Source organism: Pristiophorus japonicus, chromosome 1 (assembly GCF_044704955.1).
Source record: "Pristiophorus japonicus isolate sPriJap1 chromosome 1, sPriJap1.hap1, whole genome shotgun sequence".
In the NCBI taxonomy this organism is placed as follows: Eukaryota; Metazoa; Chordata; class Chondrichthyes; family Pristiophoridae; genus Pristiophorus; species Pristiophorus japonicus.
In genome coordinates, this window is record NC_091977.1 from 154,169,641 (window position 1) to 154,195,521 (window position 25,881).

At 46.5% G+C, this 25,881-nt stretch overlaps 1 protein-coding gene across 4 annotated transcripts in view; it reads right to left on the bottom strand.

The window, feature by feature from the left end:
• The window catches only part of fer (fer (fps/fes related) tyrosine kinase), a 450,038-nt gene that overhangs the window by 287,056 nt on the left and 137,101 nt on the right, over positions 1–25,881 (bottom strand). For all 4 annotated transcript variants that reach the window (XM_070884132.1, XM_070884127.1, XM_070884121.1 and 1 more), the window contains 4 exons: positions 25,028–25,165; positions 22,831–22,950; positions 14,078–14,200; positions 7,537–7,726 (listed from right to left, as the gene is read on the bottom strand). In XM_070884132.1, coding sequence (XP_070740233.1) covers positions 7,537–7,726; positions 14,078–14,200; positions 22,831–22,950; positions 25,028–25,165 — 571 coding nt within the window. The remainder of the gene's footprint in view (positions 1–7,536; positions 7,727–14,077; positions 14,201–22,830; positions 22,951–25,027; positions 25,166–25,881) is intronic.

Sequence of the window (25,881 nt, forward strand, 5' to 3'; positions counted from 1 at the left end):
AGTGAGGTCCAGCTTCGTGAACAGCTTTCCACCTGCCAGCGTGGCAAAGAGGTCCTCCGCTCTCGGAAGCAGGTATTGGTCTTGCAGCGACACTCGGTTGATGGTGGATTTGTAGTCGCCACAAATCCTAACCAAGCCATCTGCTTTGAGGACGGGAATGATGGGACTTGCCCAGTCGCTGAATTCAACAGCCGAAATTAGGCCCTCTCTGAGCAGTCTGTCCAGTTCACTTTCAATTTTCGCACGCATCACGTACGGCACCGCTCTGGTTTTGTGGTGCACTGGTCTGGCGTTCAGAGTGATGCGTATCACTACTTTAGTGCCCTTGAACGTTCTGATACCGGGTTGAAAGAGTGACTCGAATTTTTGCAATACCAGCGAGCTTGAACTTCGCTCCACGGATGAAATGGCGTGCACATCCCCCCTATTTCCAATTCATCTCAGCTAGCCAACTCCTCCAAAAGCCAGAGAGTGGTGAACCTGTGGAATTCTCTACCACAGAAAGTAGTTGAGGCCAATTCACTAAATATGTTCAAAAGGGAGTTAGATGAAGTCCTTACTACTCAGGGGATCAAGGGGTATGGCGAGAAAGCAGGAAGGGGGTACTGAAGTGCATGTTCAGCCATGAACTCATTGAATGGCGGTGCAGGCTAGAAGGGCTGAATGGCCTACTCCTGCACCTATTTTCTATGTTTCTATGTATATATCAGACACTGTCACTCTGTGACCTTCACTTGATTCCCAGGACCAAGGAGTGCTGACCCTGGGTGGGACCTCCCCTTTTATACCTGGAAACCCAGGTGAGGAGTGTCTCCCGCAAGCTCACCCCATGGTCAGGGTGTGCATTTCAAGGGTACAGGTACAGTGTGCATGAGTTACAGTTCCATAACTATTGCCATTGCAAGATGGTGAAATACATGACAAAGATCACAGCCTCTGTGTAAGGGGAGTAAGGAGCATAGAAAAGCAAAAGAAAAGGCCATCTGGCTCCTGTGTCTGCAGAAGCAAGTCCAACTGCTTAGGGAGCAGGTTGGTCGGCTTAAGACAGAGCTCAAGGAGTCCGAGGAGCAGTCAGCTGCAAGGCCCGTGGTAGGAACGAGGCATTTAGAGGAGCTGCACGAGGAATGGCAGGAGAGGCGCACTCAGGAGGAAACCTCCCATGACACCAGGGAGTACCTGCAGTGTCAGGTAACAGAGGCCAAGCTCAATGAGCAGGTCGTACGGGAGATCGCTCGTCTAGTGGGTAGAGTAGACGGGCTGAAGGACAACTGAAGGATATTAAGACAGCGTATAGGGTGAGCCACCAGTAAAAGTTTTGAGAGTGAGAATCACAGGCCCTGCCAAGAGAAAATCCAAAGTTTGACCCACGCTCTATCCAAAGCCAAAGAAATGGTCTGCCCAATGGCCCCGGGGGTAGCATGGGTGGACTGGGAGCCGGACAGGGATGCATGATCTCCACCAAAGGCGCCAGGACCCATGTGTCCCGTATGGCAGCAGAAATACGGTGTGCCCGTAGATGCCCAAGGTCAGGGAACGCTGCAAAGCGATTTTGTGGTTCCATTCACAACCCCGCAGCCGCAAAATATGATTTCACGGGTGCCCAAGCTTACAAACGAAGGAGACCCATCGGTCCACTTCATGGAGGTGGAACAGGTGGGAGGGATTAATGGGTGTAACGAAGCAGAGGTTCAAAAGCTGCTATTATTTTCCCTGGAGGGGAAGATGCACCAGGCCCTATCTGCTGAAAGCAAAAGGGGGCAGGGAACCGTAGAGGGCTTAAAGGAGGAAACCCTAAGTGCCATGGGTCACACCCAAGGTAGTCCATTCTCCAGCGTGGAAAGGACGCTGCAACTGGCTGGGGAAGCACCAGGCTTTTGCAGACCGGCTCTGCTGGTCTATAATAAAGCCTGTAATGAAATGCTGGACCGGGCGCAGTTGCAGGGGGAGCCAAGGAACTATTGGCTCAAGACCCTAGTGTCAAAGAGTTTGCCCCACATTAGGACAAAGTCCGAGAACTGGTTTGACCCCAAGGATCACCAGAACACGGAGGCCAATGTGCTCCGTCACCCGAGTCTGGCATTCAAGGCCAGCGTGGAGGAGGAGGTCAAACCAGTTGAAGGGAAGGTTCACGAGATGAAGCCCAGTGGGGGTAGAAAAAGGGAATGGCACCAGGAAGGGCGAGAAGTGTTTCGGGTGTGGGAAACCGGGCCACTGGAGGAAAGACTGCCCAGCCCTCAGGAAGGGGCAAGGGAAAGAGGATCCTCCGACGCCCGTGGCAAAACCTGAAGAGGCAAAGGGGCCAAACACCGAACAATTAAATTTTCTGGAGGCCGCACTTCGAACAGTTTTCATGCCAGAGCAGGGAAGGGTAGACGCTGCAGTGAGCAGAGAAGTCCCGACGGATCCGGTAAATCCAGCACCCCGAGTACCTATATCCGCTCATTTATGATGAGTGGAAGAGACCTTGTGTGAAGCTGGGGGTGGAGAAGGTAGTCGGGAAGTATTTGTTGGACACCGGAGCTTCCAGCACGGTGATTCACGCAAGTAATCCGATTACCTCACTTTTGACGAGCAAGATTCCACACAGTCTGGTGGGATTCACAGGGAACGAGCAGACGGGGTCGATCTCCAGGCCGCGAGCCATCGATTTAGGATCACTCCATGCAAAATGGAAGGACGTCCTGCTGAAATGGGAGCAGCTGGGGTCAGGAGTCCGAGGGGCAGATTTTTTGCTAGCCCATAGAGTCATAGTGGATTTCAGGAACCACTGACTTTGGGGGGCAGTGTGTACAGAGAAGAAGAGGGAGGTAGTGGTTATCTTGGAGAAAAGGAAGGGTAAAGACACAGTGTGTATGATGAAGCCGAAGGGTATTTACTGTTATGTTTCGAATAAAGTAATGTAACTGAGTACTGTAGACGTGAGTAAGTGTGACCTTAGTTTCTTTATTCTAACTCCAGAGTGCTGGTACAGCATGGGGGGCCTGCTTATATACAGTGCTCTAGAGGGATGCTGGGATCCCTTGGGGCTCCAACAGATAAGCCCTCTGGTGGCAGTAGAATACTGGTTACATAGGGTTGCATCCATAACAGTTACGACCTAGAGCAATTGGTCAATACTACCCCGGTCGAGTACCAAGCTTACGTGCGGGACAATCTCGCATCGTTCGCCACACACAAACACGACTGCGATAGGGTGACGGGGGGTAGAAGTCAGGGTACAAGGAGACCCTATGTCCCGGCTGCAGAAACAGAATAATTTCCCAAGGGAGGCAGAGGCCAACTCAGAGATAGCACTGGGATCCCTGGTAGCCCAGGAGGTGTTCAGGCCCATAGCCACACAGGTTAACTCTCTACTTTGGCCGGTTCGGAAACCGGATCAGTTATGGAGGGTCACCGTGGACAACCGGGTGCTCAACAAGAACATCCCAGCTTGCACTGTCGCAGCCGTAGCCGACCTGATAGGGAGCATTCCGGCCACATTCACGGTGCTGGATATATCGAACGGCTTCTGGTCAATTCCCCTCAAAAGGGGGGACCAGTACAAGTTCGCCTTCACATTTAAAGGGCAACAGTATACCTGGACGTGCTTTCCCCAGGGTTTCCGCAACAGCCCCTCCATTTTTCACCAGTGTATGGCCAACAGTTTAAAGGGTTTCAGCAGGCCTCAGCAGTTGGTGCAGTATGTAGATGACCTGCTTTTGTTCTCCAACGAGGGGGAGGAACATGGTCGGCTGCTGGCCGAGCTGCTGGAGCTGTTGAAGGACACCAGGTTCAAGGTCAATCCCAAGAAAGCACAGATAGGTCAGAAGGAAGTAAAATTCCTCGGGCTGACTGCGCGAGCTGGGGAGAGGGCCAGAGGTGGGGCCAAGCGAAAGGCAGTACAGGAGTTACCAGCCCCCATGATCGTGACGGGGGTAAAATCCTTTCTGGGGTTCACGGGTTACTGCAGGGACTTCATAGAAGATTACGCCGCCACAGCAGCCCCGCTCTTTCGGTTCCTCCGCAAGGGAGTTGGATGGGAGTGGGATGAGGACTGCACAGCAGCGTTCAATCATCTGAAGGGAGACCTGCAGATGGCACCCGCGATTAATTGTGGGAGGACTTCCTTTTAGAAGTAGCAGCCAGCGGGGACAGCTTGAGCACGGTGCTGCTCCAGAAACAGCACAGCAAGTTGTGACCCGTGGCGTACTCCTCAGAGATGTAGAACAGGAGTACTCCAATTGCAAGAGGCATTTCCTTGCCATGCATTTGGCCGTGAAGCACTCCCAGCGCTTCACGGGGTCATCCCAGATCATTCTACTGACCCACCATACCCCCACTCAGATGTTGCTAGATGGGACAATAAAGGACGGCACAGTGAGCAGTGTTCGCATTGCTCGGTGGACTTTACTGCTCTCACAGATGAACCTGAGAGTGCAAGGCCTGTGCGAGCCCAAGCTGGCCGCTAACATGATCTATGCAGGGGTGGCTCCTAAGTGTTCGGCAAAGGGAGTATGGGATGTAGACATAGGATTTCGGGTCGGGTTACACTCCACGGACCGCGAAATATATGTCGACGGATCCAGTTTGGTAGCAGGGGAGCGTTTCACCGGGTATGGGATTTATGACCCGACGGCAGGCATTGCAAGGGCCATTAAACTCCCGAGCACTCGGCACGCCGAACTGTCGGCAGTGGTGTACATCGTTACCCACGCCGACGAGTTCCCGACCCCATACACCACCTGCTCGGATTCCATGTTCACCTGCAATTCGAGCACTGAATACTTGGCCATCTGGTCTCGTCGCGGTTTCACATCCGCAGATGGGGAGCCCTTAGCAACCAAACCACTGTTGCAAAGGATCTTAGAGGCCACGGGAACCCAGGGAAGCCATACAATCATAAAGTAAAGGCCCATTCCAAGATAGAGCCCAGAGGGGAAGGCAACCAAAAGGCTGATGAGTTAGCCAAGGAGGGAGCCAAAACAGGAGAGTTTTGAGACCCATACGGGTCCAGCCCAGTAGCAGCGATGCAGGACAAAGAGAGAACACAAATGAGTGTCGGGATAGTGTTGGCCCCGGACTTGAGGAAAGTCCAGGCACAGGATCCCATCCTCAATGTTATCCTGGAGCAGTTGGCTAGGGGAGAAAAGGTCGAAGGTCCGTTCAGGGTAGCGGGCATTACTTTAAAGGAGAGATTGCTTTTCAGGGGAGATCAGTGGGTGGTCCAGAACAGCACCAGAGGGAATTGCTCCAGATAGCCCACAAGGGCCCAGGAGCGGGACACCCAGGGCCGGAGACTACCTGGCAGAGGGTAGAACAGGCCGCAACTGAGGGAGGATGTCCGCGGCTGTCTGGTATGCACAGCAAACAACTCCGAACCCCAGAAAAAAAAGGTTCCCAAGGGACACACGAGAAGGGTAGAAGGGCAGTCGGTACAGAGCGATTACATTGGGCCATTGCCCACCGCAAAAGGGGGGTTACAAGTACTGTTTGGTCCTAGTGGACGTTTTCTCGAAGTGAGTTGAAGCTTTCCCTTGCCAATCAGCCACGGCATTGGTGACGACAAGGATCTTGGTGAGAGAAGTGTTCTCTAGGTGGGGACTGCCGCAGATCGCGGAGTCCGACTAGGGGAGCCACTTCACGGGGCAGGTCATGCAGGCTACCTTGAAAGTGCTTGGGATAGAACGGAAATGGCATGTGGTTCACAACCCACAGTCATCGGGGGTTGTGGAGAGACTTAAATCGGACCATCAAAGAAAGGCTGCGGAAGGAAACACGACAGTCCCCGAAAAAGTAGGTGAGGTCCTGCCGTTTGTCCCAGTGGGGGTCTAAGCCAGCCTCTCCAGAAGCACAAGTTATTCCCCGCATGAGTTCATGACTGGTAGGGTCACACGCACGCCCACCCATGTTCTGCCGCCGGTTCTCACAGCGGGGCAGGTGAGAGAGGTAAACCGGGACAAGTTTATTAAGAATCTGTTCAAGCACTTGAAACAGATTAATTGGCAAGCTGCCAGCAACATGGGGAAGCATCACTGGAGCAATCGGTTGCTGCTCAAGCCCCAGAGAACCCACGAGTGGAAGGTAGGGGATCAGGTCATGGTCCACAATTACGCTCGGATGGGCACGTTTGAGCCTTTGTACATGGGACCCTACAGTATCGTAGATAAGACCAGTCCCATGGTGTATGCGGTTAAGCTTCCGAAGCACACAAAGTGGTTCCATGTGAACCAGTGCAAGTTGTTTAACCCGGGGAGAAAGAGCGAGAAACAGAAAGAAGCACCAAGGCACTGTAAACAGCATGGTGGATGCGGGTCTTCCTCCCATAGTTTGGGAGGGTGAGGAACCAGAGTGGTTAGGAGGAGTAGCAGGATCCCACGGCCAAGCGCGCCGTGGTCGCCTCCTTACACACCGGCGAGGAGCCGTAAAAGGCCCAGGGTCGGAGAGACCTAGCGTGGCCACCCAGAGACGGGTGGTAGTGCATATAGTTTCCTTCTCAGTTTCATGTTTTTACAGAATGTGTTTTGCTGAAGCCAGACCTGTGGAGGTATACCCTCTCACAGAAAGGTTGTTGCTTCTTTGTATCTTCACAGGAAGCCGAGAGAAAGATGGAGACAACCCTGGTAATCGTTCTTTGGAGCTTGGCCGGAACAGGGTACAGAAGGAGGGGGGGACACAGAGTTATCCTTCCTCTATGGATGTACTGGGGGGAACGGACCCACCACAACACAGGGGGGTAGGACTGGGGACACGGACGGGATGGCAGCCGACTTCCATGAGGGAAGGTGGCCAGGGTGGCTGGGGTCGAATTCGACTAAATACTCCAGCCACTCCGGGTTCACTTATGGGGAGGCTTCCGTACCGTTTCCCAGACTGAAGATCACAGCCACATGGGTTGGGGTGACCAAGGGCAAGCGTGTATACTTGAAGTACAAGGGACACATTCCCTTGGGATGGTGGTGGTGGCTCAGGAAATTGAGTCAGGACATGGGGAACCAGACAGCGGACTGGGAACGATACGTACCGACAAATCACGAGGCCAAACTATGAAAAATTAAATGTGTACGTTTATGGACAATTAGCATTAGGTTTATCATCTCCCAAGTCATTTTATAATTCACATTGAATTAGAAGCTTTAAAATGCTGCATAAAAGATTCAGAATATAGACATAATTTAATACAGTTCCAATTATGCAGTTTAAAAAATAGGCACCACAGCTCTTTGAAAGCCGATTTCCAAATAATGCAGCTTTTTACTTCTCCATGACATTTATTTTTCAAGCAACAATCTGATGGGTCAGTTAATCCACATTTACACTGCCCTTCGAAATTGTAGGGATCAGTTATCATGTCCAATTCAAATTTATTGAAATATACTGGCCCTCAAGAATATTTGATAGACCGAACAAACAGACTGAAGTCATCTTATTAATCAAAGGCAGTGCACTTTAAGAGTCTATGATAGTTTATCATGAAACTTAGAAATCTGATGTTTTCTTTGAATTTTATTTAAGCTTATCTTTTGTTTCAATCACTATGCATACTTTATTTAGGCCTACCATTGAAGTAATAGATCTTGCATCGTCTTCGTAGGCTAGTACTGGAGGTGGTTCCTTCCCATCATTCTCTTTGACCTTTTGATCCAACAGATCTTTCTGTGCAGAGAGTTTAGCCTCGGTACACTTCATCTGCTGCACACTCTGTCTCAGTTCCTCCAGTGCCTGCTTCTGATTCAGCAATGACACAATGCTAGCAGAAAGAAATTTTGAATAGATGCATTATGTTTTCAACATTTTCAGCGCAAAAAATACCACACAAATATACTTTAAAAAATTCAAGCAGTTATTACTGCTCAGAAGAAAAATAAGTCAGTGCATTTTTTTCCATGATCACAGCTAAAGCCTGAACCAGACAAGTCAGGATGACAATTGTGGGACTTGAGTTACATGGAGAGACTACGAAGCCGGGGCTGTTCTTAGAGCAGAGGTTAAGGAGAGATTGAATAGAGGTGTACAAAGTCATGAAGGGTTGGATGGAGTAAAGAAGAAGAAACTGTTTCCAGCGGCAGAAGGGCCAATCATCACCTTCAACGATTTGTGCACATAAACCCCCAAGTCTGTTCATGCACCCCCTTTAGAATTGTACCATTTCCTACGAAAATGTAACATTTTGCACTTTTCTGAGTTAAATTTCATCGACCACATGTCCTCCCATTCTACCAGCCAGTCTCTCATAAATAGAGAGAGAGAGACAGAGAGAGAAAGAGAGACAGAGAGAGAAAGAGACAGAGAGAGAAAGAGACAGAGAGAGAAAGAGACAGACAGAGAAAGAGACAGACAGAGAAAGAGACAGACAGAGAAAGAGACAGACAGAGAAAGAGACAGACAGAGAAAGAGACAGACAGAGAAAGAGACAGACAGAGAAAGAGACAGACAGAGAAAGAGACAGACAGAGAAAGAGACAGACAGAGAGAGAAAGAGACAGAGAGAGAAAGAGACAGACAGAGAGAGAAAGAGACAGACAGAGAGAGAAAGAGACAGACAGAGAGAGAAAGAGACAGACAGAGAGAGAAAGAGACAGACAGAGAGAGAAAGAGACAGACAGAGAGAGAGTAAGAGAGAGACAGAGAGAGAGTAAGAGAGAGACAGAGAGAGAGTAAGAGAGAGACAGAGAGAGAGTAAGAGAGAGACAGAGAGAGAGTAAGAGAGAGACAGAGAGAGAGTAAGAGAGAGAGAGAGAGAGAGAGACAGATGGGGGGGCGGGGGGGGGGGGGGGGTGGCGCCAGGGAAGGGGGGGGCGGACCAGGAGGAGGCCAGCTGGCCTGGGATGTCGGGCGGTGGAGCGGACCAGCTTTAATCATTGGAGGCAAGTTGCTGCAATATATTTTAATGTGTTTTTTGAATTGATGCAATGTGGGAGCTGGCTGTGTGTTTCACTTTGCAGCCTCAGTTCGCATTGTGTCTCTGGTTACCATGGCATCCCGATCTTTTTGGCACTGATCAAGGCTTCCCCCCTCCCCAAAACTAAAGGACAGGTTAGGCCATGCCAAAAAGAAATCATCCAACAGGGAAACTTAGAACTTTTTGGGGGCGTACTTGGGCCCCACAAAAAAGGGACGTAACTCTTCAAGTACGCCAAAAAAAAGCTTTGGGGAAAATTGAACCCATAGAAAGTAAACTAACACGAAATATAAAAACTGATCGCTACAGTTTCTACGGGTCTATAAAAAGGAAAAGAGTGGCCAAAGTAAACGTTGGTCCCTTAGAGGATGAGACCGGGGAATTAGTAATGGGGAACATGGAGATGGCAGAAACTCTGAACAAATATTTTGTATCAGTCTTTACGGTAGAGGACACTAAAAATATCCCAGCAGTGGATAGTCAAGGGGCAATAGGTGGGGAGGAACTTAACACAATCGCAATCACTAAGGAGGTGGTACTCAGTAAGATAATGGGACTAAAGGTGGATAAATCCCCTGGACCTGATGGCTTGCATCCTCGGGTCTTAAGAGAAGTAGTGGCAGGGATAGTGGATGCATTGGTTGTAATTTACCAAAATTCCCTGGATTCTGGGGAGGTCCCAGCAGATTGGAAAACTGCAAATGTAACGCCCCTATTTAAAAAAGGAGGCAGACAAAAAGGAAGTACTATAGACCAGTTAGCCTAACATCTGTGATTGGGAAAATGTTGGAGTCAATTAATAAAGTAGTAGGACATTTGGAAAAGCATAATTCAGTTAGGCAGAGTCAGCATGGATTTATGAAGGGGAAGTCATGTTTGACAAATTTGCTGGAATTCTTTGAGGATGTAACAAACAGGGTGGATAAAGGGGAACCAGTGGATGTGGTGTATTTGACAAGGTGCCACATAAAAGGTTACTGCACGAGAAAAAAGTTCACAGGGTTGGGGGTAATATATTAGCATGGATAGAGGATTGGCTAACAAATAGAAAACAGAGAGTTGGGATAAATGATTCATTCTCAGGTTGGCAATTCATAACGAGTGGGGTGCCACAATGTTCGGTGCTGGGACCCCAACCATTTACAATTTATATTAACGACTTGGATGAAGGGACTGAGTGTAACGTAGCCAAGTTTGCTGACGATACAAAGATGGGAGGAAAAGCAGTGTGTGAGGGGGACACAAAAAATCTGCAAAAGGACATAGACAGGCTAAGTGAGTGGGCAAAAATTTGGCAGATGAAGTATAATGTTGTAAAGTGTGAGGTTATGCACTTTGGCAGAAAAAAAAAAAATCGAAGATCAAGTTATTATTTAAATGGAGACAAATTGCAAAGTGCTGCAGTACAGAAGGACCTGGGAATCGTGGTGCGTGAAACACGAAAGGTTAGTATGCAGGTACAACAAATGATCAGGAAAACCAATGGAATCTTGGCCTTTATTGCAAAGGGGATGGAATATAAAAGCAAGGATGTCTTGCTACAGTTATACAGGGTATTGGTGATGCTACACCTGGAATACTGCGTGCAGTTTTGGTATCCATATTTACGAAAGGATATACTTGTTTTGGAGGCAGTTTAGTGAAGGTTCACTAGGTTGATTCCTGAGATGAGGGGGTTGACTTATGAGGAAAGGTTGAGTATGTTGGGCCTTTACTCATTGGAATTCAGAAGTATGAGAGGTGATCTTATCGAAACATACAAGATAATGAGGGAGCTTGACAAGGTGGATGCAGAGAGGATGTTTCCACTGATAGGGTAGACTAGAAGTAGGGGGCATAATCTTAGAATAAGGGGCTGCCCGTTTAAAACTGAGATGAGGAGGAATTTCTTCTCAGACGGTTGCAAATCTGTGGAATTCGCTGCCTCAGAGAGCTGTGAAAGCTGGGTCAGTTGATAAATTTAAGACAGAGATAGACAGTTTCTTAACTGATAAGGGAATAAGGGATTGTGGGGAGCAGGCATGGAAGTGGACCCGAGTCCAAGATCGATGAGCCATGATCGCATTAAATGACGGAGCAGGCTCGAGGGGCCATGTGGCCTACTCCTGCTCCCATTTCTTATGTTCTTATACTCCATACACCACCTTTTCTATGACAACCAGGAAGTCTGAGGGAGACACCTAGTTAGCAATACTGGTAACTGATCATTTGTCTGGCCTTTTAATTGGAAATCATGCTTCCTAGATCCAAAACAGAGAGAGCGATTAACAGCAAATTGCTTTTACAATTCCAGTTCATCCATGATTTCAAAATGGCTGTTAAAATGATCAGGGAAGAAAGAATGGTGGAAGAGAGAAAGAAAGGTGGAAAGGAAAAAAAAAGGAAAAGGTGGAAAGAAAGGTGGAGAAAGAGCAAAAGACCAAGCAAAGGAAAGAAAAGATAAGAGGATAGCAAGGAAAGGTAGACATTTATATAGTTCTTTTCACATTCTCAGCACATCTCCAAGTACTTCACAGCCAATGAAGTACTTTTTGAAATAGTGTCACTGTTGTAATGGAAAGAAAATTGGCAGCAATTTGCACAACAGATAGAGTAATGAGATAATGTCCAAATATTGGTCAGGACACTGGGAGAATTACCCCGCTCTTCTTTGAATACTTGTATGGGATCTTTACGTTCACCCGAGGAGACACACAGGACCTATGTAATGTCTCATCCAAAATGTGACACTTCTGACTGTACTGCAAGTTTCTGCACAGATTATGCACTCAAGTCTCTGGAGTGAGGCCAAAACCTAATACCTCCTAACTCAGAAGTGAAAGCTACCACTGAGCCAAGGCCAACATCTAAAATGTCATAATTAAGTTTTTTGATACACAATTACTTTTCATAAATGAATAAAGCCATCTTCCTACATTACAACAGTGACTGCACTTCATTAAAAAAAAAGTACCTCATCGGCTGTAAAGCGCTTTGGGATGTCCTGAGGTCATGAAAGGTGCTATATATAAATGCAAGTCTTTCTTTTTGGTCTCTAAAAGAACTTTTGTTAATACTGCTCCTCAACTGGAAACTAGAAATACCAGAACCACATGTAAATTATTTACTTTGATTTTCCTTCCCTAAATGAGTGTCGTTATCAAGGACTTAGCACATGAGTGACCAAACATACATCAAATCAGCATTGCAATATGTTGCAATTTTGTGCTACCCAATCATGCCAAAACAACACTGGCCAACTAGCAAGTACCTGTACACTTTACTGCCTTTAGCAAATTTCTTCTGTATCTCAAGTGATTCAAACTTCAAAGGTTCAGAAGTTAGCAAGCCTGCAGAAACCCCATAATGTCTACTGGTGTTTGGGTGGCAAATAAAAGCACAATACTGATCCCTGGAGATCTCTAATCTGGAATTCTAAAATCCAAAACCTTTTTTTTTTTAAAAGCCAAAAAAAGAGATAGCAGTAAAGCGCTTTATAGATTTAGAAAGAATCTGTAATTGGATCGTTGGAGTTGCTTTTTTTTTTTAAATTACTGAACTGGTGTGTAAAACTAAAAGCAAAATACTGCTAGAAATTTGCAACGAAAACAGAAAATGCAGGAAACACTGAGCAGGTTAGGTAGCATCTGTAGAGAAGGTGGTAGAGTTGATGTTTCTGACAAAGGGTCATGCACCTGAAACATTATTCCTCCCTTTCTCTCTGCACACTTGCTGCCTGACCTGCTGATGTTATTAGCATGTTTTTGTTTTTATTTGTGTAAAACTAATGCAATTAGGTGCTCAAATTCTCATCATATTGCAGAAATTTCTCACAGCTGGCATGACATTTTTGTGTCTTTTCTGACCCTTCTAATTTGATACCTTCAAATACTGGGTTCTTCATTTTAGATTACTCTCACAGATGAGTCCTAACTCCTTACGGTCTCAAGAGAATCTTCACTGACCCTAATATCGAGCTAAGTTTGTGATAGTGAGCCCAGGATGAAGAACAGAAAATCTTTCTGCAAATTCCTTAAGAACATAAGAAATAGGAACATGAGTAGGCCACCTGGCCCCTCGAGTCTGCTCTGCCATTTAATAAGATCATGGCTGACCTGATCATGGACTCAGCTCCACTTCCCTGCCTGCTCCCATAACCCTTTATTCCCTTATCGCTCAAAAATCTGTCTATCTCCGCCTTAAATATATTTAATAACCCAGCCTCCACAGCTCTCTGGGGCAGAGAATTCCATAGATTTACAACCCTCAGAAGAGATATCTCCTCATCTCAGTTTTAAATGGGCGGCCCCTTATTCTGAGACTATGTCCCTGACTGGATCTCTCCTGTACCCCCACAACAACTCTCTTTTAGCTTTGAAAATCAGCAGATCACCACAATATCAGAGCTTATTTCAGCATTTACCAAAAGTAATACAATATATTCATAGTAGATATGTCTCAAAATTAAAACAACAAAATGAATACAAACTCTACGTTAGACAATTATTTTGTAGTTATCCTTTAAATATGGACGTATTCTTTTCTTATATTTCCAACTGCAGGGGCTAACTGGGTTTGATCTCTCTCTCTCTCTGAAGATTCTAAATCAACTCTGTGACTTGAACAATTCTTGGTCCATATTAATTTCTGAAGACATGGGTTTTGACCTCTTGAGGTTTATATTTGGTTGAACTAGAGTGAGATAATGTACAATAGAAAAATATCTTCAATCAGTTCACAGTTTTATAAAGATACTTTTGTGATCGTTTTGCACAATATATTTTATATAACAATAGACGTATTTTTAAACTGATATCACAAACAAGCACGTGTTTCGGATTCCAAAAACAATACTAGTAATTATAAAAAGGTACAAGCTTTATCTGTTGTGTGTTGGTCTCGCATTAACAGGACCCAGGACTGAAGTCTCTGCTTTGAGCTGTTCAAGCTCAGTTATACTCAGCAAATAATCTTCTCTAGTACCCTGAGTATTGCATGGATTTCCTCTTTCTGGAATCAAACAGATCAATTCCCCCAACCCACCCTCCTCCCAAATTGCATGTCCTAGCTGTAGGATGACACGAAGGCAGGAAAATAGTAAAGATGGGGACGAAACAATTATCGTCTTAAGTGTCATAAAAGCAAGATTGATTTTGCAAGCTATCCTAGCCTAACTCCCAGCAACTTTAATATTAAATGAGTTAGAGTATTTGGTACTTACTCAGATTTCTTTTCAAACGTTGTTGCGGTTTCCTCAATTTTTTTCTTCAGTTCTACTATTATTTCCTCCTTGCTGATAATGGTTTGTTGAGTTTGGATCAAGTCTTCAGTTGTTGTTTTTAGCCTATTATTTGAAACAGCACCAGCACCAAATTAGACTGCATTTACTCAAATATTTGTACCGCAATTATTATTATTTTTTTTTTTAAAAAGAACATAAGGCCGAGTTTCTTTAGAGCTTCCTTTCAGATCCCCTGCAGCACAGGATGAAGAGCACGGGGCCCCGAGGGCAGTGCACCTGAAATCAATCGGCAGCAGAGGCGGCAGCACAGGATAAAGAGCGTGGGGCCGCCGAGTTCCAAAAGAACAGCCAAAGCAAGGAGGGACATCACAGGACTGCAGATAGGTGATTAATGGGTGAGTATTATAGTAGTGTCATATTCTCTCCATCTTAACTAGATAAACTAATTAATATAACTATAGATAATGTGAATAATGACTTTAACGAAGAGTGAGAGAAGCAGCCAGAGATAAAGGTAGGCCTGCCTTTTAAGACTCAGAGGGCTCAATTTTCCCCAAAGCTTTTTTTTGGCGTACTTGAAGAGTTACGGCTGTTTTTTTGCGGCCCCAAGTGCGGCAAAAAAAAAATTGTTCTAAGTTTCCCCGTTGGATTTCTTCATGTTGGCGCAGCCTAATCTGACCTTTAGTTTTGGGGGTGGAACCTTGATCTGCGGCAAAAAGATCGGGTTGCCACGGTAACCAGGGACACTGTGAGCTGAGGCTGCAAACTGAAACATACAGCCAGCTTCCAACATATTAAAATAAATTGCATCAACTTAAAAACACGTTAAAATATATCGCAGCAACTTACCTCCAATTATTAAAGCCGGTCCCACTCCCCCGCTGCTAGCCGAAGGGCTTGCCGGTCTACTTCCCTAGCCCGCCCCGAGCCCCTTGCTTGTGCCAGTCCAGCTCCAGCTCCCTCAGCCCCAGAGTGCCTTGCCGGTCCCGGTCCCCCGTCCCTAGCCGAAGGGCTTGCCGGTCCGTTCCCCTGTCCCTAATGCTTTGCCGGCCCAACCCGCAGCCCTGAGTGTCGTGCCATGCCATGCCGTTCCCCAGGCGCGGGTGCCTTACCGGTCCCCCCCACCCAGCCCAGAGTGCCTTGCCGGTCCCACTCCCCCGCCCTGGCCGAAGGGCTTACTGGTCAATTTCCCCACCCGACCCTGGCCCCGAGTGCCTTGTCGATCTGCTGCCCCGCCCCTAGCCCTTGCTGGTCCACTCCCCCCGCCCCTATCCCAGGCCGAATGGCCTCCCGGTCCACTCCCCTGCCTCTATCCCAGGCCGAATGGCTTCCTCCCCTCCCGGTCCCGGCACCTAACTACACCCAAAAGACTTCCACCCCCTCTCTCTCCACCTCTCTCTCGCCTTTCCTGCTGCTGCTGTCCGGGCATCTGCTGCACTTACCTACACCGATTTCTTTAACTCTCCAGAAGGTTTCTCTGCAGAGGCCAAATATGCTGGCCTAAGCAGATCTGAAGTAACTCTCAGCTGGCCAAACTTGCCTAAATGGCCAGAATTGGCGTGGGTGGCAGGTTACGCCCCCTTTGGCTGAAAGTAAAACATACCTAAAAAAATCATAACTGAGTTACGCTGGTACAAATTGATTGGGGAAACTGTGTTTTTTTATAAACTTAGGCCAAAAAAAAGCAGCTGGCTCCAAAAAAACAGCGCAGATCACTGGGAAAAATTGAGCTCTAATTTAGTCTCAAGTTTATTTCTGTCAGTTCGTTAACAGCCTATTAAATGCAGGCATGGCAGAGCAGCTCAGTTCCATAGAATGCACATCCTGTGCCATATGGGAAACCCAGGACACTGCCCGTATCCTGGACAACCACATATGCAGGGAGTGTCTTCAGATGGAGGAGTTCGAGCTCCCGGTTTCAAAGCTTGAACATCAGCTGGTGTCACTGCGGTGCATCAGTGAGGCTGAGAGCTTCGTGGACAGCAGGTTTCAGGAAGTGGTGACCCCGCAGATAAGGAGTGTGCTGCAGAGAGAGAATGGGTGACTGCCAGATAGAAGAGGACCACCAGGAAGGTAGTACAGGAGTCCCGAGTGTATCTTGCTCTCCAACCAGTATTCTGTTCGGAGTACTGGGGAGGGCGACAGTTCCTCTGGGGAGTACAGCCAGAGTCAAGTCCACGATACCACAGGTTGTACCGGGGGGTGGGGGTGGGGAAAGGGGGAAGGGGGGAGGGGGGAGGGGGGAGAGAGAGGAAGAAGAGTGGGAGAGCAATAGTGATAGAGGATTCAATTGTTAGGTGAACATCCAGAATGGTATGTTGCCTCCCTGGTGCCAGGGTAAAGGATGTCTTTGAGCGGCTGCAGAACATTCTGAGGGGAAAACATGAACAGCCAGAGGTCGTGGTCTGGTACCAACAACATAGATAGAAAGAGGGATGAGGTCCTGCAGTAAGATTTTAGGGAGCTAGGAAAGAGATTAAAGAGCAGGATCTCAAAGATAATCTCTGGATTATTCCCGATGCCACGCGCGAGCATAGAAATAGGAGGATAGAGCAGATGAATGCGTGGCTGGAGAGTTGGTGCAGGAGGGAGGGCTTCAGATTCCTGGGACATTAGGAGTGGTTCTGGGGGAGGTGGGATCTGTACGGGCCAGATAGGTTGCATCTCAACAGGGCCAGAACCAATATCCTCGCAGGGAGGTTTGCTAGTGCTGTTGCAGAGGGTTTAAACTAATTTGGCAGGGGGATGGGCACGAGGATGCAACATCAGAAAGGGGTAATAAAGTGCTCAAAAGATTTGGAGAAGCAGAGAGCACTAAAGTAAGAAATAGTAAGTTATTAGGTGGGGTCAAACTAAGAGAGAAAACAGGATGGTATAAGATGGGTTTACAGTGTATGTATGTGAACGCATGAAGCGTAGTAAACAAGGTAAGTGAGCTGCAGGCACAAATAGCCACATGGGAATATGATGTGGCAAACACAGACCTGGCTCAAAAAATGGTAGGATTCGGTATTAGAGTCCTGGTTATAAGGTGTTCAGGAAAGACAGGGAAGGAAAGCTAGGAGGTGGTGTGGCAGCATTGGTTAAGGAGAATGTTACACTGCTGGAGAAGGAGGATGTCCCGGAGGGGTCAAGGACAGAATCTATGGGCCCAAATTTCTCCAATGATTTGCACTGTTTTTTTTTGGTGTAACTTGATTTATCTGGTGTATCTTTATAGTTGCAAATATGGCCATTTAATTTGCGCCAGTATAAGTGAGTTAGTTTGGTTTTTTGTTAGGTCAGTTTTTTTTTCCAAAAGGGGGTGTTCCCAGCCACTTACACCATTTATGCCAATTTGGCCAGAAAAAAGTTGTACTAAACTAACTTAAGGCAGCGTATGTGTCCACTTTTATCCGCACAGAAAGACCTTACTTAAGGTCTTGGCGCAAGTAACTACATTTAAAGCACCAAGCACCAAACAAAGCACAAAAAGTAATAAGCAATTAATTAATAAAATAGAAGGAACCCTGCACCTAAAGCACCAAGACCAAAGTAATAAGCAATTAATAAACAACAAATAAAAAAATAGAAGGAACCCTGAAACTAAAGCACCAAAATCAATCAGTAAATAATAAAAAATAGAAATCCTCTCTTCAGGAACGCAGCGGGCCGCCAATGAGGGAGCCTACTCGGCCAGGGCAAGGGACGGCGTGCTTCGGCACCTCCCACACAGCATGCAGCGCGCGTTTGCAGAAACTGCCTGCCAGGAGCTACTGCACATGCGCGCAGACTCTAGCGCGCATGTGCAGAGGTCCCAGCACTGGTTTCAGCGCCGGGACCTGGCTCCACCCGCAATCCATTGGGCCACGCTGCGCCACGACGGAGGAGAGACTGGGGAGCGGCCAAATTACGGAGGTCTTTTTTCGCCACGCTTGGAGGCGGGCAAAAGCAGCGCAGATCGAGTGAGGGCGCCAGAAAAAGAGGTTCGGGAAATTTGGGCCCTTCATGGCTCGAGTAAAGAAATAATAGAGCTGTCATTACACTACTAGGTGTATTGAAGAGAACAAATAGTGGGAAACGTATAGAGCAGAAAATTTGCAGAGAAATTACTGAGGTGCAAGAATTATAGGAGTAGTGATAATGGAGGACTGCAACTATCCTAATATTGGGCTCAATTTTCCCCAAAGCATTTTTTTTTGGCGTACTTGAAGAGTTACGCCCGATTTTTTGGGGCCTAAGCACAGCAAAATAAAAATTCTAAGTTTCCCCGCTGGATTTCTTCATTTTTGCGTGGCGTACTCCGACCTTTAGTTTTGGGGGTAGAGCCTTGGTCTGCTCCAAAAAGATCGAGCTGCCATGGTAACCAGGGACACAATGCGAGCTGAGTCAGTCAGTCTCTCTCTCTCTCTGTGTGAAAGAACTGGGGACCGAGAATGGGACCAGACAGCCTTCGGGCGGGGTTGGAGGGAAGTTGCTGCTATGTGTTTTTCAATTCTTTTAGTGTGTCCGGGCATCTGCTGCGCCGATTTCCATACATGCGCCGATTTCCTTAACGCTCCGGAAGGTTTTTCTGCAGAGGCCACATATGCTGGCTTAAGCACAACTGGAGTAACTGGCCTAAATGGCCAGAATTGGCATAGGTGGCTGATTACACCCACTTTGGCTGAAAAAAAAAACTGACCTAAAAAAATCGTAACTGAGTTACGCTGGTGCAAATTGATTGGTGATACTGTGGTTTTTCAACTTAGGCCAAAAAGAACAGCCTGCTCCAAAAAAATGGCACAAATCACTGGGGAAAATTGAGCCCAATGACTGGGATCGTAATAGTGTAAAGGGCAGAGAAGGGGAAGAATTTCTGAAGTATGTTCAGGAGAACTTTCTTGATCAGTACATTTCCGGCCCGATGAGGGAGGAAGCATTGCTGGATCTGGTTCTGGGGAATGAAGTGGGTCAAGTGTAGCAAGTGTCAGATGAACATTTAGGGAAAAGTGATCATAGTATCATAAGGTTTAGATAAGCTTTGGAAAAAAGGACAGGAAGCAATCTAGAGTAAACATTTTTAACTGGGGGAAGGCCAATTTCAGTGGGATGAGAACAGATCTGACCCCGGTTAACTGGAATGAAAGATTGGCAAGCAAAACTGTAATGGAACAAAGGGCTGCCTTTAAAGAGGAAATAGTTCAGGTACATTCCTGCTTGGGGGAATAGGTAGGGCAACTAAAGTCAGGGCTCCCTGGATGACAAAAGAGAGAGAGAATATAATGAAGCAGAAAAAGAACACGTATGGCAGATGTCAGGTTGCAAATACATCTGAGAAACAGGCTATATAAAGTAAGGTTAGAGAAGAAATGAAAAAGAAAATAAGAGGGGCAAAGAGAGGGTATGAGAATAGAATGGCAGCCAACATAAAAGGTAATCCAAAAATCTTCTAATGGCATATAAATAGTAAAAGGGTACTAAGAGGAGGGGTGGGGCCAATTAGGGACCAAAAAGGAGACTTATGCATGGAAACAGAAGATACGGTTGAGGTATTAAACAAGTACCTTGCATCTGTCTTCACCAAGAGGATGCTCCCACAGACAGTGCAGGAGCAGGTAGTGGAGACAACTGATAGGATAAAAATTGATCAAGAGAGCGGTTAGAAAGGCTAGCTGTACTTAAAGTAGAGAAATCACCAGGAGCAGATGGGATGCATCCTAGGATGCTGAGGGCAGAAATTGCAGAGGTAGTGGCCTAATATTCCAATCCTCCATAGATACAGGGGTGGTGCCAGAGGACTGGAGAATTACAAACGTTACACCATTGTTCAAAAAAGGGACTAAAGATAAACCCAGCAACTGCAGGCCAGTCAGTTTAACCTCAGTAGTTGGGAAGCTTTTAGAACCAGTAATCAGGGACAAAATTAGCAGTCACTTGGATAGGTGTGGATTAATTAAGGAAAGCCAGCATCATCATCATAGACAGTCCTTCGGAATCGAGGAAGACTTGCTTCCACTCTTAACATGAATCCTTCGGTGGCTGAACAGTCCAATACGAGAACCACAGTCCCCATCACAGGTGGGACAGAAAGTCGTTGAGGGAAAGGGTGGTTGTAACTGGTTTGCCGCACGCTCTTTCCGCTGTCTGCGCTTGATTTCCGCATGTCTCGGCGATGAGACTCGAGGTGCTCAGCGCCCTCTCAGATGCACTTCTTCCATTTAGGGCAGTCTTTGGTCAGGGACTCCCAGGTTTGAATGGGGATGTTGCACTGTTTCAGTGAAGCTTTGAGGGTGTCCCTGTAATGTTTCCTCTGCTCACCTTTGGCTTGCTTGCCGTGAAGGAGTTCCGAGTAGAGCGCTTGCTTTGGGAGTCTCGTGTCTGGCATGCGGACGATGTGGCCTGCCCAGCGGAGCTGATCAAATGTGGTCTGTGCTTCAATGCTGGGGATGTTGGGCTGGTCGAGGACACTAATGTTGGTGCATCTGTCCTCCTAGGGGATTTGTAGGATCTTGCGGAGGCATAGTTGGTGGTATTTTTCCAGCGACTTGAGGTGTCTACTGTACATGGTCCATGTCTCTGAGCCACACAGGAGGGCGGATATTACTACGGCCCTGTCGACTATGAGCTTGGTGGCAGTTTTGAGAGCCTGGTCTTCAAACACTCCTTTCCTCAGGTGACCGAAGGCTGCACTGTCGCACTGGAGGCGGTGTTGGATCTCGTCATCCATGTCTGCTCTTGTTGAGGCTCCCGAGGAATGGTAAATGGTCCACCTCACAGTCAACAAGCTCCCCACTGGAGTGGAACTAACCAGTGGGAACCTGTTCAACCTTTACCGTCTCCAGCCCAAGTCCAAGACCACTCCAACCTCTGTCGTCGAGCTACGATGCCTGCATCTGCGCGGATGTGTTAAAGGCAAATCGTGTTTAACCAACTTGATCCGAGCTTTTTGATGAGGTAACAGAGAGGTTGATGAGGGTAATGCGGTTGATGTGGTGTGAATGGATTTCCAAAAGGCGTTAGGTAAAGTGCCACATAACAGGCTTGCCAGCAAAGTTGAAGCCCATGGAATAAAAGGGACAGTGGCAGCACAGATATGAAATTGGCTAAGTGACAGGAAACAGAGTAGTGGTGAATAGTTGTTTTTCAGACTGGAGTAAGGTATACAGTGGTGATCCCCAGAGGTCGATTCTCGGACCACTGCTTTTCTTGATGTATATTAATAACTTGGACGTGGGTGTACAGTGCACAATTTAAAATTTGCAGATGAGACAAAACCTAAGTATACTGAACAGTCAGGAGGAAAGTAAGAGACATCAGGACGACAGACAGGCTGGTGAAATGGGCAGACATGTGACAGATGAAATTTAACGCAGAACAGTGTGAAGTGATACATTTTGGTAGAAAGAATGAGGAGAGGACATATAAACTAAATGGTACAATCCTAAAGGGAATGCACGAACAGACCCTGGGGTCTTGTGTGCACAAATCATTGAAGGGAGCAGGACAAGTTGAAAAAGCAGTTAAAAAGGCTTACGGGATCCTGGCCTTAATAAATAGAGGTATAAAGTACAAGAGTGTGGAAAATATGATGAACCTGTGTAAAACACTGGTTCGGCCCCAACTGGAGTAGTGTGTCCAATTCTAGCATACTTTAGGAAGGATATGAAGGCAAATGTAGAGAAGGTGCAGAAACGATTTATGAGAATGATTTCAGGAATGAGGGACTTCAGTTGCGTTGATAGACTGGAGAAGCTCGGGTTGTTCGCCTTGGAGCAGAGAAGAATGAGGGGAGATTTGTCATAGGTGTTCAAAATCATGGAGGAAAAAATCATGTCTGGACAGAGGAGAGAAACTGTTCACACTGGCAGAAGGGTTGAGAACCAGAGGTCACAGATTTAAGGGGATTGGCAAAAGAACCAAAGGCGTCATAACAAAAAACCTTTTTTTTTTTTTTTACACAGCGAGTGGTTAGAATCTAGAATGCACTGCCGAAAAGGGTGGTGGAGGCAGACTCAATTTTATCTTTCAAAAGGGTATCTGAAGGAAATAAAATTGCAGAGTTACGGGGAAAGGGCAGGGGAGTGGGACTTGCAGAGAGTCGGCACAGGCTCGATGGGCTGAATGGCCTCCTTCTGTGCTGTGACCCCAGGTGTGAGCAGCACTGCAATTGGCACCAGTACCCTTGGGTTATGAGGAGAAAGTAAGCTAAGGTGTCAGTGTGTGTGTACAGTATTGGACTCGACTGTGATTCCTTCCCCCATCCATTCCCTTATGTTAAAGTTACATGCCAATACCCACCATCAAAGATCACATGCATAATGGGCACTTGGGTAAGGGCAGAAAATTGATAGGAAAAAAATGCATTGGAAATTGTTCTTCCTCTTCTCAATTTAAAATATCCACCTTGTAATTGTTGGTTAATACTGTTTGATACCAAGTTACTCAATTGATGTCAGATAAAAACTACATCTGTGATCTGTGCACAGGGCTCATTATGTTTCCTTTCAGTTCTAAACGTCAATAAAAAGGCATTAGAGTTGAAAATTTCAACACTATTTCAGGTACTGCTGTGTACTCAGTTGAAATACATAAACAAAATAAGTTCTGATTTGACATTTAATTGTTGTTTTTATATAAATGTTCACTGAAACTAAATAAAGCACAAAGTACTACCCAAACTCTGCTGTTAAATATCATTGGCCCAACTGTTTATTTTCTAAAATGTTGAGAAACGACACCGAATTGGCACAAGAGGTAGATCTGAAACTTACGTTGTCTGTAAATTCTCTGCTGTTAAACTGTTCCACAAAATCTCATTGGCTTGAAGGTTTTCCATGTCTTCCAACAACAAAACATCAAACTCAATACTTGCCTCCTTAATTAGCTGTGACCTGCAAAAAAAATCCTATGCTCAAAATAAAGTGCAAGCATCTAAGCTAAACTTAGTTGTAGCCTTTCGAAACTTATAAATAAGTCTTACCTAAAGTTTGGAATTACACTGCAAAATACAGAATGTTACAACTGGAAAGGACTGCAATTACAAAATATAATCCCCTGTTAGTGAACAGAATTTACGAACTTAACCCGAAGCAAAAACAAAACTCAGTTTCTAAATGTTCTTCACCTTCTCGATACCAGACAACTTTTTTTCTGCTAATTTGAATGACTATCCGAATTTTTGCAGTGTTAAATTATTTCACTTCTGGGTCACAAGATCATGGGTTCAAGTCCAACTCCAGTACCTGAGCACATAATCTAAGCTGACTGGACTGAAGGAGTGCTGCATTGGCAGGAGTGCTGCCTTTCAGATTTGCCTGTTCAGAATGACACAAAAGATCCCCACAGCACTATTCAAAGAAAAGCGCGGGTGTCCGAATCGTACCCTGGACAACAATCAATCACCAATACAGATTTCCTGGTCATTTATCTAATTATTATTTGGGGACTTGGTTGTGCGCAAATTGGTTTCCACATTTTCCAAAGGAATGACATGAATAGAACATGAATATAAAAATACTATAAGCCGTCTGTAATGCTGTTTTGCTGCTCCCGAGTTGGGTTGTTGTTTTAGGTTCAGAAATGCCCTGCGCTTGCGATTTATTAGCTCTTGGATCTCCTGGTCATTCTCATCAAACCAGTCCTGGTGTTTCCTGGTCTCAGCCTGCTCCATGACGACATGCAAGCCGTGATCCTGACCAATGGATCCATCACAGACCCAATCCACGTCCAGACCGGGGTCAAGCAGGGTTGCATCATCACGCCAACCCTCTTCTCAATCTTCCTTGCTGCAATGCTCCACCTCACACTCAACAAGCTCCCCGCTGGAATGGAACTAAACGACGGAACCAGTGGGAACCTGGTCAACCTTTGTCATCTCCAGGCCAGATCCAAGACCGTCCCAACCTCAGTCATCGAACTACAGTACACGGACGACGCTTGCGTCTGCGCACGTTCAGAGACTGAACTCCAAATCATAGTCAACATCTTTACTGAGGCGTACAAAAGCATGGGCCTTACACTAAACATCCGTAAAACAAAGGTCCTCCACCAACCTGACCCCGCCACATAGCGCTGTCCCCGGTCATCAGGATCCACAGCGCAACCCTGGACAACGTGGACCACTTTCCATCCCTCGGGAGCCTATTATCAGCAAGGGCAGACATCGAGGACAAGGTTCAACACCGCCCCCCAGTGTGCCAGCGCAGCCTTCGGCCGCCTGAGGAAGAGAGTGTTCGAAGATCAGGCCCTCAAATCTGCCACCAAGCTCTACAGGGCTGTACTGATACCCACCCTCCTGTATGGCTTAGAGACATGGACCATATACAGTAGACACCTCAAATCGCTGGAGAAATACCACCAATGACGTCTCCGCAAGATCCTGCAAATCCCCTGGGAGGACAGACGCACCAGCGTTAGCATCCTCGATCAGGCCAACATCCCCAGCATCGAAGCACTGACCACACTCGACCAGCTCTGTTGGTCGGGCCACAATGTTCACATATCTGACACAAGACTCCCAAGCAAGTGCTCTACTCCGAACTCCTACATGGCAAGTGAGCCCCAGGTGGGCACAGGAAACGTTTCAAGGACACCCTCAAAGCCTCCTTGGTGAAATGCAACATCGCCACCGACACCTGGGAGTCTCTGGCCAAAGACAGCTCTAAGTGGGGGAAGTGCATCCAGGAGGGTGCTGAGCACCGAGTCTCATCGCCGAGAGCATACAGAAAACAAGCGCAGGCAATGGAAGGAGCACGCGGCAAGCCAGTCCCACCTACCCTTTTCTTCAACGACTATTTGTCCCACCTGTGACAGAGACTAACTCCCATATTGGACTGTTCAGTCACCTAAAAACTCACTTTAAGAGTCTTCCTCGACTTCAAGGGACTGCCTATGATGATGAGGAGAAATACTATATAAATAAAAGTTATTGCGTTCTTATGTTCCCTGACTGCACAAGGAATACTTTACCTATGATTTTCAATAAAGTGGTTGTACTCTGAGCTGGGGTTGATTTGCTCAATAGAATTCAGGACATCTTTGTGGATATTTACTATCTCTTCGGTCACGAGGCTAGTTATTTTTACGTATTCTTCTAGAATTCCCTTTCTGCAGAGAAAAGTAAAAACAAAAGAAAGTTCAAATTATCACTAAGTACAGTCTTGCTTATTATTTCACAAATGTTCAATTTTACTGTAAAAATAGAATGTGCGTTATCCCTTTGAGGGAGACTCGCCTATTGCTAATATCACTTGAAGAAAATTGCGCTGCTATTTTGGTCAAAGCAATCTTCTTCCATGCCTTCATGTTCCACACCTAATACTGTATCACAGATATATTTATTTGACAAGAGGTGGCAGCATCAAGACAGTCCAACACAAGACACAAATAAAATTCCAAGCAACAGCAGGTCAAGAGAATCATGGAGCGGACTGGGTCGGGGGGGCGGCTTTATGAGCATCTCTTCATAGTTTAAAATTCGGTTTCAAGGATCATCCTAGTCTTTCTATGAACCCTCAGAAACCACTATTATGTAGGGAACCGAAAGTTGCATACAGATACAGTCTCATCAGTGACCTATATAAGGGTAGAAGTCCTCGAGATACATCTTGGTATTTGATTTGATTTGTTAATAAATGCTTCGCTGGACCACTGGTCAGTGAATGATTAACAAGTCACACCCTCTTTTGAAGACTGTAGCTCCAGAATAGTTGTCATTCAAAGCTGGTGGTTTGAGATAATAATGATTTGTGAACGCATTTAAATTGCTCCAGATAGCTGCCTTAGAAATCCTCCACAACCTGGTCCAAGCCCAGAGTTGCAGT